The sequence below is a fragment of the Felis catus genome, chromosome B3, assembly GCF_018350175.1.
Source record: "Felis catus isolate Fca126 chromosome B3, F.catus_Fca126_mat1.0, whole genome shotgun sequence".
Lineage (NCBI taxonomy): Eukaryota > Metazoa > Chordata > Mammalia > Carnivora > Felidae > Felis > Felis catus.
In genome coordinates this window covers 33,584,183-33,601,794 of record NC_058373.1, presented here as the reverse complement: position 1 = coordinate 33,601,794, position 17,612 = coordinate 33,584,183, and the positions used below count along the sequence as shown (strand labels likewise).

At 47.3% G+C, this 17,612-nt stretch overlaps 2 protein-coding genes and 2 long non-coding RNA genes across 9 annotated transcripts in view; 3 read left to right on the top strand and 1 right to left on the bottom strand.

The window, feature by feature from the left end:
- The window catches only part of PKM (pyruvate kinase M1/2), a 28,301-nt gene extending 17,176 nt beyond the window's left edge, over positions 1 to 11,125 (bottom strand). The window contains exon 1 of one of the 3 annotated variants that reach the window (XM_045059059.1): positions 10,986 to 11,125. The gene's annotated coding sequence lies outside the window, so the exon portion shown is untranslated. Of the gene's footprint in view, positions 1 to 1,512; positions 1,538 to 10,985 lie in introns of those variants that run through there. The other 2 variants (XM_045059058.1, XM_019832117.3) reach the window with 2 other exon arrangements.
- LOC101093441 (40S ribosomal protein S3a-like) lies at positions 2,095 to 2,982 on the top strand. Its single transcript, XM_045059072.1, has one exon. It carries the CDS (start codon positions 2,140 to 2,142, stop codon positions 2,932 to 2,934), a length of 795 nt encoding a protein of 264 aa, XP_044915007.1. The 5' UTR covers positions 2,095 to 2,139; the 3' UTR covers positions 2,935 to 2,982.
- LOC102900889 lies at positions 3,172 to 17,296 on the top strand. Of its 4 annotated transcripts, none has more exons than XR_006599026.1 (4): positions 3,172 to 8,924; positions 9,027 to 9,079; positions 13,685 to 13,856; positions 13,944 to 17,296. It is a non-coding gene; the product is annotated as an uncharacterized LOC102900889 (long non-coding RNA). The 4 variants fall into 4 exon arrangements; XR_006599024.1 differs by having other exon boundaries at positions 13,685 to 14,340; positions 14,802 to 17,296; XR_006599025.1 differs by having other exon boundaries at positions 13,685 to 17,296.
- On the top strand, positions 11,278 to 12,141 carry LOC109500585. Its single transcript, XR_002158228.3, has 2 exons — positions 11,278 to 11,627; positions 12,002 to 12,141. It is a non-coding gene; the product is annotated as an uncharacterized LOC109500585 (long non-coding RNA).
- Positions 17,297 to 17,612: the final 316 nt, after the last annotated feature.

Here is a 17,612-nt window from a genome sequence, read left to right as displayed (position 1 = left end):
AGCCTAGAGGCTTCAGGCCAGGCTCCGGAACAAGCCCCTCTTCAGCCCTGTCCCTCCTCTTCCTATAAATCTAAGGCACCCTGATATATCACTCTTACAATCTTTCTCCTCCTCCATCCTTGACTTGGTGGCCTCTCTGGGTAGTTCGAGTAGACCATGCATCTAAACCTACCTCTGCTACCTTCGAGAATTGTGATAAAAGCCCAAGAAGCTTTGTGACCAGGTATGAGCAAACCTGTCAGCTACTGAAAATGGATGGTTACCACATTTAAAAAAAAAAGGGGGAGGGAGGGGCGCCTGGGTGGCTCAGCGGGTTAAGCATCTGACTTCGGCTCAGGTCATGATCTCACAGTTTGTGAGTTCCAGCCCCGCAGCGGGCTCTGTGCTGACAGCTCGGAGCCTGGAGGCTGCTTCGGATTCTGTGCCTCCCTCTCTCTCTGCCCCTCCCCCATTCACACTCTGTGTGTGTCTCTCTCTCAAAAATAAATAAACCTTTGAAGAAAGAAAGAAAGAAAGAAAGAAAGAAAGAAAGAAAGAAAGAAAGAAAGAAAGAAAGAAAGAAAGAAAGAAAGAAAGAAAGAAAGAAAGAAAGAAAGAAAAGAAAGAAAGAAAGAAAGAAAGAAAGAAAGAAAAGAAAGGAAGGAAGGAAGGAAGGAAGGAAGGAAGGAAGGAAGGAAGGAAGGAAGGAAGGAAGAAGGAAGGAAGGAAGGAAGGAAGGAAGGAAGGAAGGAAGGAAGGAAGAAAAAAAAGAAAGAAAACAAATGGCTACCACCAGTCCTCAACTATAGAAGCCAAAACTTTAAAACTGGGGAAGTAAGATATTGGCTAACTATCCCACATGACAAATGCACTGTTCCCTTCAGTGTGCATTTCCTAACTCTCTAATACAACATACCAGGCAGCAAAATGAAAACATCAACCCTCTCCTCCATGACCTATTTGGTTTTATATCTGTTAACACCTAATACTAGGAGGTATTCCAGTGTCTGTTGAATGACCTTTCAGTGTATCTTAACACCTCTTTGCCAAAGTCAAAGTTCTACCCACCTTCCCCTCCTTCCCTGAATCTGAAGCACTGAGGAATTACTGAAGGTACTGCCTGGGGAGGCAGGGTTCCTTTACCTGCACTGATGGGGAGTCAGGGTTGCTGCCTGCAGAGCACACAGCGGGTGGGGCTTAGGCAAGTCTGGCTGTGAAGGGAACACTACTGAAGAGATGGCACCAGGGGGCACACGAACCCAGTTGGAACACAAAGGCCTTGCTGTGGCCTCCAAGTGGAGTCACCATCCAGTTTGAGGACTGTATCATGAACCAAATAAGATCTGAATGAATGGGTTGGAGTAACTAACCCCAATCTTCTTAAAAACCATCAGCTGTCAAAAACAAAAACCAACACCCCCCCCCCCAAAAAAAATAAAAAAATCATCAGCATCAGCTGCCTCTTCTCTAGACCTGAGACATCAGGGTTTCCTTGCAAGGACCTGGCTGGGGCCACTGGTTATTGGGTCATACCTTGTGTTCTCTGGGCTCGGGCTTCCGATGACATAATGCTCTTTTTTTGGCTCAGGGTGGCTCCTTGGCCCCACTTGCAAAGATCGCTCGGAGCTGAGTAAAGTTTGCTCTGCAGAGCTGTACAAGGATCAAGGCAGAAGCTGAGTGTAACTAAAGTTCTTTGGGGCAATGGAAAAAATTACCTTAGTAACCAGGTAGCCAGGTGGTAGCTGCTCCCAGAGGTTCAGCTATGTTACAGAGAAAATACCAAGAAACTGGTAACAGAAACTTTGCAAGTAAAAGTAAGTTCTTACTGGCTCCTCTACGATGCTTTATCTCCTAGTGGAGACCAGATTACCTTCCCTCTAAATTTTCTTTAAGCCTGGGGGTTTACTAACATTTCACTATTCTATATAAGAACCTGGTTGGTTTTGGCTCAGGTCTTGATCTCATGGTTCGTGAGACTGAGCCCCACACTGCGCTCTGCACTGCCAGCACGGGTGCTGCTTGGGATTCTTTCTCTTCCTCTCCCTCTGCCCCTCCCCCACTCGCACTGGCATGCTCTCTCTCTCAAAATAAATAAACTTTAAAATAAACATACATTTGGGCGAGTTACACTTCCGCCCTTTTGGCTCCCTGAGCAGCGCCATGGCGGTAGGCAAGAACAAGCGCCTTACGAAAGGCGGCAAAAAGGGAGCCAAGAAGAAAGTGGTTGATCCATTTTCAAAGAAAGATTGGTATGATGTAAAAGCACCAGCAATGTTTAATATAAGAAATATTGGAAAAACACTAGTCACGAGAACTCAAGGAACCAAAATCGCATCTGATGGCCTTAAGGGTCGTGTATTTGAAGTAAGCCTGGCTGATTTGCAGAATGATGAAGTTGCATTTAGGAAATTCAAGCTAATTACTGAAGATGTTCAGGGCAAAAACTGCCTGACTAATTTCCATGGCATGGATCTTACCCAGGACAAAATGTGCTCCATGGTCAAAAAATGGCAGACCATGATTGAAGCTCACGTTGATGTCAAAACTACCAATGGGTATTTGCTTCGTCTCTTTTGTGTCGGTTTTACTAAAAAACACAACAATCAGATTCGGAAGACCTCTTATGCTCAGCACCAACAGGTCCGCCAAATTCGGAAGAAGATGATGGAAATCATGACCCGAGAGGTGCAGACAAATGACTTGAAAGAAGTTGTCAATAAATTGATTCCAGACAGCATCGGAAAAGACATAGAGAAGGCTCGTCAGTCTATTTATCCACTTCATGATGTCTTCGTTAGAAAAGTAAAAATGCTGAAGAAGCCCAAGTTTGAATTGGGAAAGCTCATGGAGCTTCATGGTGAAGGTAGCAGTTCTGGAAAAGCTACTGGGGATGAGACCAGTGCTAAAGTTGAGCAAGCTGATGGATATGAGCCACCAGCCCAAGAATCTGTTTAAAATTCAGACATTTAATGGTGACAAATAAAAAATCTTATTTGTGATGTTAAAATAAATAAATAAATAAATAAATAAATACAAAATAAAATAAAATAAAATAAACATACATTTGGGGCGCCTGGGTAGCTCAGTCGGTTAAGCGTCCGACTTCGGCTCAGGTCATGATCTCGAGGTTCGTGAGTTCAAGCCCCGTGTCAGGCTCTGTGCTGATGGCTCAGAGCCTGGAGCCTGTTTCGGATTCTGTGTCTCCCTCTCTCTCTGCCCCTCCCCCGTTCATGCTCTGTCTCTCTCTGTCTCAAAAATAAATAAACGTTAAAAAAAAATTAAAAAATAAAATAAACATACATTTAACTGGAAAAATATCTACCTAAATATTAACAGCACATCAGCTGGTGATAGGATTATAGCAAATTTTTTTCTTCCTTTTACTAATTTACCCGTAATGAAATATTTCCATATTAAGAAAAATGGCAACTGTACCTCTCCTGAAAATGATAACATTTATAAGTTTCCTGGTAAAAGTGTTGGAATTAAAAGGGTTAGAAGCTTCTGGTTTTATTAATCAACCACTGCTCTATGCATTTCAGGAATACTCTGCTTAAATGGGGCAGAGGTGAGATAACACAGCTTAGGCCCTAAGTTAATAAAGTCCTCAGGACAATTCTGTGCAAAAAAAAACTATTAGTCACGCACCCAATTCCAGCAAACTTTTTTTCCTGTTTAGTCTGTCCTCAATCTTTACGGCAAAATCTTTGTGACAGGGATGTTCTGGTACAGAAGGGCTGTCTCCAAGGCCAGGAGCAGATACAATTATATTGGGCTCAAACAATAATCCTATGTCACCATGTCAAGTTAAATCTGAGCTTTTGCAAGCTCTGATCTTTTGCTCACCCAGGCTATTAAACACACAAAAAATAACAAATGAAAATCTGTTTGGCATTTGAGCACATTTACATGCCAGCAATAAAAAAAAAAAAAAAAAGCCTGCTTGTCCAGACTCCTATGCGGTATCTCAACATGTCCTTAAAGACCCCTACCAAACCAGGGAACTCAGGTCTCATCCCCAGGTCACTGGCGGGTCTCCTGCCTCAGGCTCTGCCCCAGAGCCTCCTTTGCCGGAGGGTCAGGGCTCTGCTGCCAAGGTCCTCCACGAGCCTCTCTTGAGCGCAAGCTGCCCACCCTGCCAACCACCTAACTTGAGTTCTTCCTAAACACCCTTCGACTGTCCCCGAGCCCCAGGATGGCAGTCCCAGCCCGGTTTCTCGGGGCGGGCCTCTGGGAAGAGCTCCCCGCCCCTCAGGCTGGACAGTGCCCGCCAGGACATGCAGCCAGGCCAGTGCCCGTCTGACTCACTACTGCATCCTCCTCCTTGGGAGGCAGACACATGCGCAGCCAACCTCCAGCCAGCAGTGGAAGCCCGGCGTACCCACTGATGGCGGCAAATGCTGTGCTCGGGTGCGGGAACCTTACTCGTGAGCATGAGCCCCTGCAGTAGGATCTTCCTCACAGCCATTTCTCCTCTGTGAGAAAGGAGACAGCGTCAGAGCCTCAGTGCAGGCTGAGGGGCTGGAGTAGCTACGCTCACAGCTCAGCTCCATGCACCCCTCCTCCCACCTCTCCTCCTCGTCTCCAGCAGCTCCTGGTTCTCTAGCTTCATTCGTGCCAGAAACGATTCTTTGGCCGCTATCCAGAAACCAGAGCAGGAAGGAGCATCCAAAAAATATGACATGCCTCTTCTTAGAGCCAGTACTGTTGGCGAGTTGTGCCGGGAAGGCTTCACGCTTCGCCAATTCTTTCACAAAGGCCCAAATCATTCTGCCCTAGTAAACCAGCCTGGCCCATGGGCCTGTATGTGCATAACCCAATTTGTAACCAGCCAGGGCACTCTGCACCAAGTGTGTCCTGATGCCAAACCTCACCACACAGAGTAACCCAATTATGATGGCACCTGGTGCCCCCGATTGTGTTCCCTGCTCTGACATCAATTTGCTATCTGCACCTCCAGGTCAGCATGACAAAGGCCTTTCAATTCCCCAATCTTCAGGCAAGGTGTCCAGGCCAGCCTGCTCTCTAGGAGCTCTCTTCCTAGATACCAGAGCAATAGAAATCCCAAGACTGGCCCTAATCTGACTATGACAACACCGACATCAAAATAAGTGCCGGGCCACCTACAGAACCTAGTAAGGTCTAGACTGAATGGCTGTTTGTCCTTATATTCACTTACAGTAATGATATCATGTATTTACATATGGAGTAGGGTATGGAGGAAAAGGCATTTCTAGCTAAGAGATGTGAATCTCAAGTCCAATCTACCCTCAGCAGGCCCAGTAATAGAAAGCCAAGTCTAGTTTACCTGGTTACTTACATAAAACAAAAATGAGCCCCCTTGCAGGTTCAAGTAAAATTCCCTTGCTTTTATTTATTCAGGGCTACAACTAAGGGACTTATACTTTACAAGCAGGGGCCTAAGGTTCTATTTCAAGCTTGAGTGTAAAGAGGGCACTAAGGCAGACACAAAATGGGCCCACCCCCCAAAGGACCACTCAACTCCAGGGCAGCTAAGTCCCAAGTCAGAGAAACATCCCACGTCCTCGTTTGACCACAGATGCTCAGAGCAGAGAACTGGTTTCAGCCTGAAGGAGGAAGTCCGGAGGAAGCTTTTGTTGTCCTGTGTTATGATGTCTCCTTACTAGGCTTAAAATAATGAGGCAGTGTTTTAGGGCATGATATTCATACTCTGGAAGCAGCAAGGGACCTGGAACCCTGTAGTTTAGGGCCCAAGTCAGGGACAACCAGGACGGGTGACGGCCTCCAGAGTGAGGCATTAGCTCAGCATTTAAAGGAAGAGCTGCCCTGCATCACAGTTGGAGGGAGGAGAAGGGGGAAAAGGGGAGATGGGAGGAGGAATGGCAGGACCAGCTCTCTAAGAGCACTGACCTAGTTTGTATGACTGGTCTTCCTACAGTGACCTTCACAGATTTGCTTCTATTTTATTTTGAACTAAGGAAAAAAAAATAATTAACAGCTGTATTTCTACCACCCAGAACTGACTACTAACAGCCAGAATTTTAGGCTTAAAAAAAAAATGCATTTTGTAGAGTTCATCTTCCCTCTATCCCCACACCCCTCCAACCCTTCCACAGCCTGTCACGAACTCTGACACCCAACTACTGTCAGGAATTTTCTATCCTTCTAATTCATTTAAGTGTGACTATATCTATACCAACCCCCATGATACTGTTTTCTAAAATGTTCTAAGTAGTATACTGTTACAAACAAACAACTTGCATTTTTCAGCACATTTAAGACCTATCTGGTGGGTACATTAGATCTGGTGAATTCATATGAACTGCTGTCCTAGTCCACTACACGACTAGATCATTTACTTATGTATTATGTATTCTCTTACTGGTTGGCCATCCTCCTCCTCCCACTGAATCAATTTTTCCACCATTAATCAGTATAAAGACAACTCTATCCTAGTACATGGTTCCTTGTGCAAATGTGAACTCCTCTCTCTATATTTCCACAAATGGAATTTATAAGTCACGGGGTATGTTTATTTTCTCTTTTACTAAATATCGTTGAACTGCTCTCCATTTACAACCAACCAGTAATGTGAGCTCCTGCCCTCTTATACCTCTGCCCAACATTCAATATTGTGAGGGCTTTAAAATGTCCATCCATGTGATAGGTTTATTAACCTGCTTTCTAATGTAGTAACAAAAGAGGGATACCAGATATCCAAAGTCTCTACTTCCCTACCTCTAACTAGATCAAAGCTCCCAGGGCTCTTCCAAAAGTGTCCATGATTTTGTCTCCTATACCATGACTGACTCACTTACTGGGTAATTCTCTTGCACTCATCACTGGAAACCAGGAAGACACCAACTGTCTAAAATTAAATAAATACTATCTGTAAGTTGATTTCAAAGGCTTGGAAGGAACGGGGGCCTTTTCACAGAACTTTTTGGACTGCATCAGCTAAGCTCGGTCCTATCATAGCTGGTCTTGGCATCTTCACCCCAGAGCCCCTGCCTAACATCCAAAACAAGGCTTGCTGGCGTCAGGAGAGAGAGGCTTAGTTAGAGCTCCCCAAAAGCTTCTCCTATGGACAGAAGTGGGGGAGGTAAGTCTCAGAGGCCACCGGAGGTACTGCAGCCTGGCTTGCCCTCCTACGTGCAGACCAGCACAAACCACTGCAGGGGCGGGGCCACGCCGCTTGGTGGCCCTGCCAACCTTCTGAACTGAGCAGTCAGACTGGGAGGCAAAAAGGCCCAACAGAGGTTGCATGGCACCATCCACTACGCACCCCAGCTCACTGTCCCCAAAACAGCTTCTCTAACAAAACCCCAAATAATCAGACTATTCATTTATCTAGCCTAAGACTGGCTTTTGGTGAAAAATCCAAGTTCCCAGAAAGTATGCTAGTATTAAGAACAGTCTTCCCTTAGCTCTGTTCCTATCTGTACCAGAATTAAGGTTTAAAATGATGACTCAGGGTCCTGTAAGACCAAAATATATATATATGTGAATATACAGATATACACACATATATATACATATATACGTATATACATAGACACACACGCGCGCGCGCGCGCGCGCACACACACACACACACACACACACACACACACATATATTTTTAAGTGATCTCTATGCCCAACATGGGGCTCAAACTCACGACCCCAAGATCAAGAGTCGCATGCTCTACTGACTAAGCCAGCCAGGCACCCCTCCTGTAAGACCTTTTGCCAAATCACTTAAACATCTCACAAGACCCTCGACAAGATTGCAAGAAAACTCTGCTCACACTGGCAACTCATTCTTGTGGTGTACCAACCAACTGAGATTTGATTGTGGACGTTTGGAATGATTCAGAAATTAAATGTCAAATGAGTCATTTTCCCCTACCTAGAGCGGTCTTAGCTCTTGGCTAAAATAACACATCCTGACATGTCTTCACACAAGCTGAAGCAAAATAAATTAGAACAAGTTTAGTGTGAGTTGATAATGCACGGGTTGCGTTTTTTATACTTTCTAGCTCATAGTCATTTCCTCATTTCTTCCACTGCCTCAACATTAAGAAACGGCTTTAAGAAATAAAATGACTTTTCCTGTGACCCCCCCCACCCCCATTAATGTCACAACATTCAAGGCACAGAAGCAGCTCCCTACAAGGTGCTAGCTGTTTGGAGTCCCAGCTACCAAATTTGCCAAGTCACTGGCAAATTATTGGGTCTTAGAGACCCAATAATGCTTTTTGCTAAACTATGAATTCAACACTAAAATTATTTGCTTCTAATGCAGTACTTAGAAGTGTAACTTCACTCAGAAGTGAGTTCAAGGACATTCTTTCAGTCATCATTATTCATGACCATTACAGCCCTCCTCCCACAAAGAGAGCCATGGCCCCAGAGTAGTCTCAGGAATGCAGGGACACAGGCCACATTACTTGGGCCCGGGGTTCTGCAATGCTGCACCCTAAGGTCTTACGGCAGTACAGAGAGCCAGGGAACCTGGACAACTATTTTTCACTTAGTCGAAACCATTTTTAACTTGGGGGAAACACATGCTTCACTGTTTGACTCACTGAATAGGGAGAAGGGACTTTTTAAACCTGTGAAGACCACAGTGCAGTTTCCCACTCACCCAATGAAGAGAATTCTCTCAAAAGCAGATAAGTTGAAAGGTTGAGTCATCTTCCCCACAGAGGACCCCCCTCCACCACAGACCTGGTGCTGGGTTACATACCCTTCCCCTCAGAACAGCCCCACTGCATTTCCCAACAGCATCCTCAGGCAACAGGAGAGTGAATTATTTGCTAATAATGCTGCAGAGCAGAAGTCCTGACCTAGGCTAGCCTCTGTACCCCAGGGAGTGACCACACCCTCAGTACTGCCAACAGGAGGCTGCAGTCCCTGCCTGGGATCCTAACCTCCACTCACCAGCTGGTAAAGCAAACCCTAGAACTCCACCTGGCATAGGTGGGGATAACAGTGAAGATTTCAGTTTGTAAGTTTGTTTCTACTCTCCTAGCCAAACATCAATTGCTGAAATTCTGCCTCCTTGCCTTCCTTCCTCTGCAGGTCCCTATTCTCAGGAGATCAAAGAGCCACTGCAGCAAGTAGAGAGCTGCAAGGTAACATTATTAGTTACTTTGTAAACACTGAACCAAGATGCCTTAAGGGATTGGTTTCCAGGAGATGTCTGCATTTTAATCATGGCTCCAAAGATTAACTAGGAATACCTGTTTGGGTATGGCATGGAGAAGAGCCCTCATGCTCAATTACGGTTTAAGTAATTGTGCTCAGCGAACAAAGAATACATTGGAAGGCATTTCTCCTGGACATCTCACTAGAGCTCAGACACTGAGCGGAGTATTCACCATATATTCATGTAACTGGGTATATAGTGACCAATCCTTTCAACCATTAGGAGGAAAATGTTACTCCCAGTTTATACATGGGAAACTGAGGTCCTGGGGCTGAATTCTCTCTCTCATTCCAGATGTTAATGAGTCGAACCCGATTCTAAAAGCCCATTAACTTCCCAATGCCTCTGTCCATCATGCCTGGACTTTACCCATCAGGCTCACGTGGACAGGAGAGGATCAATGTCCTAGGTTTGAAGAATACAGATAAAAAACCAAGGGATGCCTTTTAAATAACCTTACTACTGGAAGGTACTTTTCTGCTTCAAACCCAGTGTGTGATGCCACCTCGTGTGGCCTTCTTCCATCCCTCACCCAACAGGAAGCGATCCCTTCCTCGCAGCAGTTACCACTGTTGGTTCCCTAATCACATTATGAGCTTTGTGGGCTATGACCTTTCTGGTCATAGAAAAACAGCTTAGCACACAGAGATTTTATTGAGTGAACGCGGTACGTGGCGTCAAGCTCCTGACATATTTCTATTCTGCCCATAACCTGCTCCCACCCACCCCGAGATCTCCGTGTTCTGAAACCGGGGAGTATGTGTTCAGCGAGGTGAGGCAGAGGCGAGGCTGCACCGGTCCTGCGGAGGGGCGGGGCGGGTCCCGGTCCGCTACATGCAGCCCCGCCGCGGCAGGAGGGAGCCCCGGGACCCTCCTCGGAGCCAGCGCGGCGAATCCGGGCGGCCCCAAACAAGAATGCGCCACAGGGGCAACCACCCTTTCCTCCCCATGCAGCGGGAACGCCGAGGGTTACATAACCTTCCAAATGGGCCGCGAGCCGCCGCTGCATCCCCCGGCGGCACGGAAGCCGGCCCAGCCCATCCGCAGACCACTGCGATTAGGGACATGAACTGGGGATACGGGCCCGGGGCTCCAAGACCCAGGCGAGAAAGTGGGGTGGCAAAGGGGGGGGGGTGCAGGCGGACGTGACCAGAACAGAGGGGAGGGGCGAGGACCCGGGCTGAGCGAATCAGAGAGCGGAGGAGAGGGATGCGGAGGAGCGGACGTGACCAGAATGGAGGGGGAGGGGCGGGACCAGGGCATGAATGGGGGAAGGGGCAGGCACGAGGGGGGACAAGGACGCGGGAAGAGCACGCGAAGCTGAATGGAGACGGCACAGGGGGAGGGAGCTGGGAAACGGGTTTCGAGGAGAGATTACAAGGAAAGCATCCGAATGAGGGGGGCAGGGCCGGGCTGAGGGCCCAGGGAGGGGGAATGGTACAGTATTAAGGGGCCAGGGGAGGAGGCGAGCAGATGAGCAGGGGGTGAGGGAGGAAAGGAAGGAATCCGAGGAGGGAATACTGGAAGGAAGGCGAGGATGGAAGCAGATCGAGAAGAGGGAGGCGAGGATGGGACCAGAATGGGGGTGAGCACTGGGGCAGGGGAGGGCCGGCTGTGGAACAAACAAGAGCTGGGGGGGTCTGGGGGCTCTGACGAGCAGACCCTAGGCGCGAGCTGGCTCTCTCTCCCGACTTCAACGGGGTGCAAGATGCCCAGGACCCTGCGCCGGCCCCAGTGTAAGTGCCCTGAGTGCGCAGACAGCCGGGAGTCCGCACTAGCCGTGTGCACGGAACCCTGGTGGGGACGGATGGCCCAGCCTCTGCCCCGCTCACCTCCGGCGCGGTCCCGCTCGAGCTGCAGTGCGGCTGCAGAAAGGTCTGGACGCTCGCGACGCGACGCTGCTGTGCGGGAGTCGGCCGCTTGAGCCCCAAGGTTATCCAGGCTGCAGCCGCCGCAATCCCTCCGCCGCCCCGCCCCGCACCCAATCCTGGCTCCCGGCTCGCCGGGCCCCGCCCCTCCGCTTCCTCGCGGGGCGCAGTCACCTTCAGGAGGAAGTGCCGCGGCACCCAACGCGCTGCCAGGTTGCCCTTTAGGGGAGGACTACATTCCGTGGCGGAAGGACACGTTACATAAAAGTCGCGTCATGAACGCTCTGCGCAGGCCAATGAGGAAGTGGCGAGGCAGCGGGGCCCGCCCCGGGAGCTCCGGGGACCTCCCTCCCAGACCCCCGGGCGCCGGGGCCACCACCTGTTGCTGCCAGCTTGGAGTGCTGGACGAGGGCTCTTCTCTTGACCCTCGGCCCAGGCTGCCCCAGCTGTCCTGGCCTAACCGGGCAGTGCGAGATTTATGGATCCTCGGCAGCATTCCCCCAGCCCTTGTCCTGCGACTCCCCATCCCTCCGGGTGCCCGCCCCAGCACACACCTCGGAAACCGTGCCGCACAGGCAGTTAGGGAGCCCGAGATGGGATCAGGAGGTGCGGAGAGATAGAGACTCCTGGGACGGTTGGAGGTCGCCTTCGGAAGGGCTCCCGCAATGGAGCGGGGTTAGGGACGACTGGGGAGGGCGCAGTGTGCGTGGAGCGGGAGCGCGAGGCCTTTTTGTTCTTAGGGCTACAAGAAAGGACTATTTGGGGCGAGGTGAATACTTTAGTTGGGGCTAGGATCCTGCAGAGGGAAGGCCTGAGAGTAGAAAGCGAATAGAAGGCATTAATATTAGTGTAGAAGTGACCATCAGGAAATATCAAGTCAGAATGTTAGAGTTGATAAACTGCAGGAATCAGCACTTTTGTTTTCAACCTTATGTATTTAAATCAATATTGTTAGAGCTTTTCTTACATTTTTCTCCAAGGTATTTTCCGACTTTCCGAGGGCTAGTCAACACCAATGATGAAGGCAGTTTATCAATGAAACAGCTGTTAATTCTTGCCTTCATGAAGCCAAGTTTTGAGAACAGATACAACGCTGCCTCATTAAAAATCGTTAAGACCATATTCTCTTAGGGTCTTTCCTTTTCCTGGAAAACTAGACAATGGATGTGACTTGATCAGGCAGACACCTGCCTTGCCCTGAATCAAAGGCCTTCCATTCTGCTTTCCTGTTAGTTCAGATAAGCTGGGACCAGAAAGTGACAGCCTAAAAGTACGTTTTTGTTTGCCACAGAATCCTTTAATTTCTTCTGGAAGCCTTTGCTGGTCCCCTTGGTTGTAGATGGGAAGTTGGTTGGCCCTGAGCTAAGGACGAACTAAAAACAGTGGTGAACAACAGTGGGGGGTGGAGGTGTCAGTGATCTGGCCAGTGCTAGACTATGTTGCATTTTAAAGTCCTAAATCTAGATACATTCCCAAGATTGAATTCCCAGGTATTAAACTGGAGAGTTATAAAAATGCTGTCCATGAAACTCTGGCAGAGACAAATCCAGCATATCCTTGCTCGGGTTTAGATGCATAGTGAAAATCTGTCACATGGAGTTTAAGGTGATTGTCATTGTTTTGCCAAAAAGCAGCATAGTATATAAGAAAGTTTGGATTCCATCTTCTCTTCTTTCCAGTTCCACTTACTAGCCCTATGACCATATCCTATAATTCAATATGTAAGGACCCAGTTCCTTAAAAGTAAATTGAAGGGGTGCCTAGATGACTCAGTCATTAAGCATCTGACCTTGGCTTAGATCATGATCTCACGGTTCATGAGTTCAAGTCCCACATCAGGTGAGCTTGAGCCCTGCTTTGGGTGAGCACGAGCACCACTTAAGGTGGTAAGTAAAAAAAAAATGAGCCCCACTTTCTCTCTCTCTCTCCCTGCCTCTCGCTCACTTGTGCCCTCTCTCTCTGAAACAACAACAAAGTAAATTGAAGACAATGCCTGCTTCATAAGATGGGGTTTGATCAGATGATATATGTGAGTGAGTACAGCATGGTGCCCAACAGGCATCCCCTTTTTGGGGAATTGACCTTGTGGAGGATTATCCTTATGATTAGTGCCAGAACATCGTTCAGAATGCAAGAAACTCTGTTTGCCTTCTCTTGGTCATCTTGAATCCCCATTCCTTTGACCCAGCAACAAGTATCCCCAGGGCTACATGAACCTGGGGGGAGCTGGGAGCCAGTCCTTCCATTAAGCTCTCTGAACTGGAAGGATGGGAGGGGGTGCTGTAGGTTCAATGGACTGGGGTGAGTGTGAGGGTATAGACTGCTTTGTTACCTGTTGGATTCATGGTCACAGAACCACAGAATCTGGGATTAAATCTGGTCTCTTAAAGGTCATTTGGAGTCCCTCATGGGGTATGTCTGCAAATGGTACTGGACCCAACTCCTGTGGCCCTGGTGAGGGAGGGTGATATTTACAGGCTTTACCATTACACGACCTCATGAGGTAAAATGGCAGTGTTCTCTCCCAGGCCAATACAGACTTCCAGGGCAGCCCATTGACCCTGAAAGTCAGGTTAAAGCAGAAGTGCTTATCACTTTGGATTTTATATGCCCTTTCCAGAGCCAGACCAAGTAGACTTAATTTATTCTATGCCTTCCTTCAGATTCCCAAGAGCTCTTCAGGCTCATCAGGGTGACACAAAATCTTAATTCCAGAGTTCCTCCACAGAAAAACCCTGAAAGGAAGAGAAAGTTGGCCTTTTGAAATCAAGAGTAAAGAGAGAACAGGTTTTCTGTGTCGGAAGGGGAAGGCTTCACATAGGAAAACACATGGAGGTTGGTTAGGACAGATATGGGTATGGGAAGGCATTCCAGGGGATAGCAACAGTAAAGAATATTTTCTGAATGCAACTGTGTATCTAGGTCCCCCCCTCCTCAGGATATGCCTCATCAGCAGTTAAAAGCAGAAGGGAGGAAGCTTGAGGAGTCCTTGTTCATTCCAGTGGAAGTACTGCCTCAGCCAAGGTGACCCAGTCGGCCTGTGTGACTCACTGCAAGTCTTTCTCTAGCCCAAAACTGTTAGGACTCACAGGACAAAGCCTCCCTGGGATACTTTAACCCTATCCACCAAGCCAGTCCCATGGAGGCCCTGTCTCCTTCTTTTTCCCTGCAAGTGTAGCCACAGCTAGGCTGCCTAAGATGCAAGTGGGATTGTAAGCAGACCCCTTCCCCCAAAGTAACCAAGACTTGGAAGACGAAGAAAAGCATCAGTGAACAATGGATCATGTGCTCCCTTCCTCAGGAATTCCTCCTGTTGCAGGTCAGTCACACTCTGCTTTTCACTTGGCACCTTACCTTTAGTCTTCATCTCCATGCTTACTGGCTACCAGACAACCTGACCCACTTAGCCCAGAAAGGACGGCTAGGACTAAGGAGACTTCCGTCTCTCTCCTAGACAAAATAATTTTTGTAGGTAATGCTTTAACTTAAAGGATGGCATCTTTGGCCCCATTGCAGGGGGTGTGGTTCTGAAATATCTGTGGAAAGTCCCACACTCCAGAGAGAATGAAGCCCCTTCGGATGAACCGGAGCCTACTTTTATTCCCACTGCTCCCGGGGGAATTGTGTGACCTGCGAAGTTTCCTCCCCACCACTCTCAAACTTGTCCCAGAAGCTGAGACATCTCCCAAACCTCCACCTCCCAATCCATCCTGAGAAGCTGTTAGGTAACCCAGTTATGACTCAGCACCAGACTCTTTCCTCTCTCTCCCTACTGGCCAGAGTGAAAGGCAGAACCAAGCACAAGGCTCCTCCCCTATGGATGGCCACATCCTCACCACAAACTGAGTCAGGACCACACCCTGCCTGGATGGAAAATTACCATGAGAAGGAAGAAGGTTAAATTCCAGGAGTTTCCAAGTTCTCAATACAGAAATCATAGCCATCTACTCTCCACCTGGGACTAATTGAGGAAAATAGTTCTTTTCCTGGCCCTCACCCTAAGTACGTCCACGTAGAGACGAAGTAAGGCTGCTTGCGCCCAGGACCATGTGAAGTAGGAGGCCACAGTCAACCTACGTGTGCAGTATCTGTAATAACCTTGGCCTCTGTGAAGGAGGATCTCTGGTTCAGACCTGGCTTTCACAAGCCCCACCTCCGCGGTAGGCAGCCCTGAGTGGGAGAAAGAGGCAATCCTTCTTCAACTCCTTCTCCAGGCTGTGGGAGGATTCCTCTCCAGAAACTCAGGGCCCCACCCTGCAAGATTCCCTGCAATGAAGGCATTGTTGGAGAAGTGCCATAGGTTTTTAATTAGATTTGTTTTATACCAGATAGGTTTTACAATTTTTCAGATATGTTTGGCTTTCAAACTTCTTAGATTCAGAGTCCTGTTGCTTTTATGTGGAACACTATAAAATGATGTATTTAATGTCATTACAATTTTATTGGCATAAAAAAGACATAATGTGTATGCTACGAAAACAGTGACACCTCTGAGACCAGCGCAGGTGTTTGAGTTTTTTCCTGGTAATATACACTATCTGTTCATTACTTCTCATTCTATTATTTGCTAATACTTGCTATAGCAGGTGTCACTGACAAAGGGAAATTATAAGAAATGCTTACAACTGAGAAAAATCCATTCACAATTTCTGAAAATTGAGCAAAAATGTTGTTACACCACTGGAGCAGCCAAGCACCTAGACTGAGTTGTTGGAACACCTGTGGGAGTAGTCTGAGAACCTCGGCGGGAATTGAAACGATGCTTAAGAGCTCAGATTCTGAAGTTGGGCAGTCCTGGTAAAAACCCAGCACTGCCACTGACTTGCTATGAGACCCTAGACACATAATTTAAGATCTCTAAAGAAAACCTATCTTCCATCTTTTTTGGTCAGCATTAAAATGAAAAAATACTTGTAAAGTTTGAAAGGCTATCTAGTTTAGAATTGGAACAAACAGTTCGGGAATCAGGTTATCTGTCAGTCATGAGCTGTGGAATATGAGCAAATCACTTATCCTGTTTTCTCACCTACAAAATGGGAATAATAGCTCCTAATTCATAGGCTTGTGAGAATTACATTAGTCAAATACAGAGTGCTTACAACAATGCCAAGCATATAGTAATCCAAAGTGTTAGCAAATTATTAAAGTGCTTATTAGCATAAAACCTGGATCTACCTAGTATGAAGTAAAAAATGTTAGCTCTCCCTAATACTGTTTAGATGAGCTGCAAGGGTACTCCTAGGAGGCAGGAATTTCAGTGAGTGTGGGCTTCCTGGTGGGGCCATTTATTTAGTGGAAAGGAATTTCTTCTAGACCACAAAGCAGAATGGGACAGAGAGCCCTAGGAAACTTGTGGTGTCAACAGTGTAACAGTCTTGATTAAGAACAGGTAAGGAAGTTTAAGAAAAGCTCCTACTGGGTGTTATATGGAAGTGATGAATCATTAAATTCTATTCCTGAAATCATTATTACACTATATGTTAACTAACTTGGATTTAAATTTTAAAAAAGAAGGAAAAGAAAGGAAAGGAAAGAAAGAAAAAGAAAAACGCCCAGGGGATGGGCCTTAAGAGTGGTACTTCATGTTGAGGCAAGTCAGGAACTACAATGCAGGCAAGGTACTCGGGCAAAGAAGGTATCTCCAAAGCACAGGGTGAAAGTAATGAGACAACAGGTGGTCTAGGGAAGACTCTGTAAATCAAGAAGCTGTAACAGAATAAAAAACCTATGCTTGAAAAGCCAGGCTTGTTTAATGTGTTTTGTATTCTCTGTGCTTATATTCCTGTTTTTCTTCATTAATATTCAAAATATTTGATGTCCAACCCATCTCTGAGCTAACTTAGAGTTACAGGCACATGAAGCACAGCCTGAAAGGCCAGCAGAAGGTTGGCAGTGGGAATTTCAACAGGGAGATGGATTTCACTGAAATAATTAGGTCTCCTAGAAACAGCTCTCTTTCTTCACCTTGCTAACCTTAAGAGAATTTGGATTTTGTTGTATTGAGGGAGGCTGCATTTCTCTAGATGTCAAATGAGAGACCAAGCCAACTTCCTGCATCTGTCAGCTATTTCCCCCCACCACCCTTACCCTAGAGAAATAGCTGGGAGGAGGAAGAGAATAGGGGCCCAACCCCTGAGACAGAGAGCAAGGGGCAGTGGCTAAGTTGTGTGCAAAAAGCAGAGGTCCTGGGGCTCCTGGGTGGCTCAGTTGGTTAAGTGTCTGACTTTGGCTCAGGTCACGGTCTCGCAGTTTGTGAGTTCGAGCCCCACGTCCAGCTCTGTGCTGATAGCTCAGAGCCTGGAGCCTGCTTCAGATTCTGTGTCCCTCTCTCTCTGCCCCTCCCCTGCTCATGCTCTCTCTCTCTCTCTCTCTCAAAAATAAATAAACGTTAAAAAAAAAAAAAGCAGAGGTCCTAAGGGTAGGAAATCTGAGCTGCTTTGGCCTCAGCGGTACTTTTAAATCTTGAGGAACAGGCATCAGTGGTATTCTATATCCTTCTGAGTTTGCATCATCTGCATAAGTGATAACTGCCTAACTTCTTTATCCAGTTCATTGACAAAAATGTTGCCAGATCCGTGGTACATACACTAC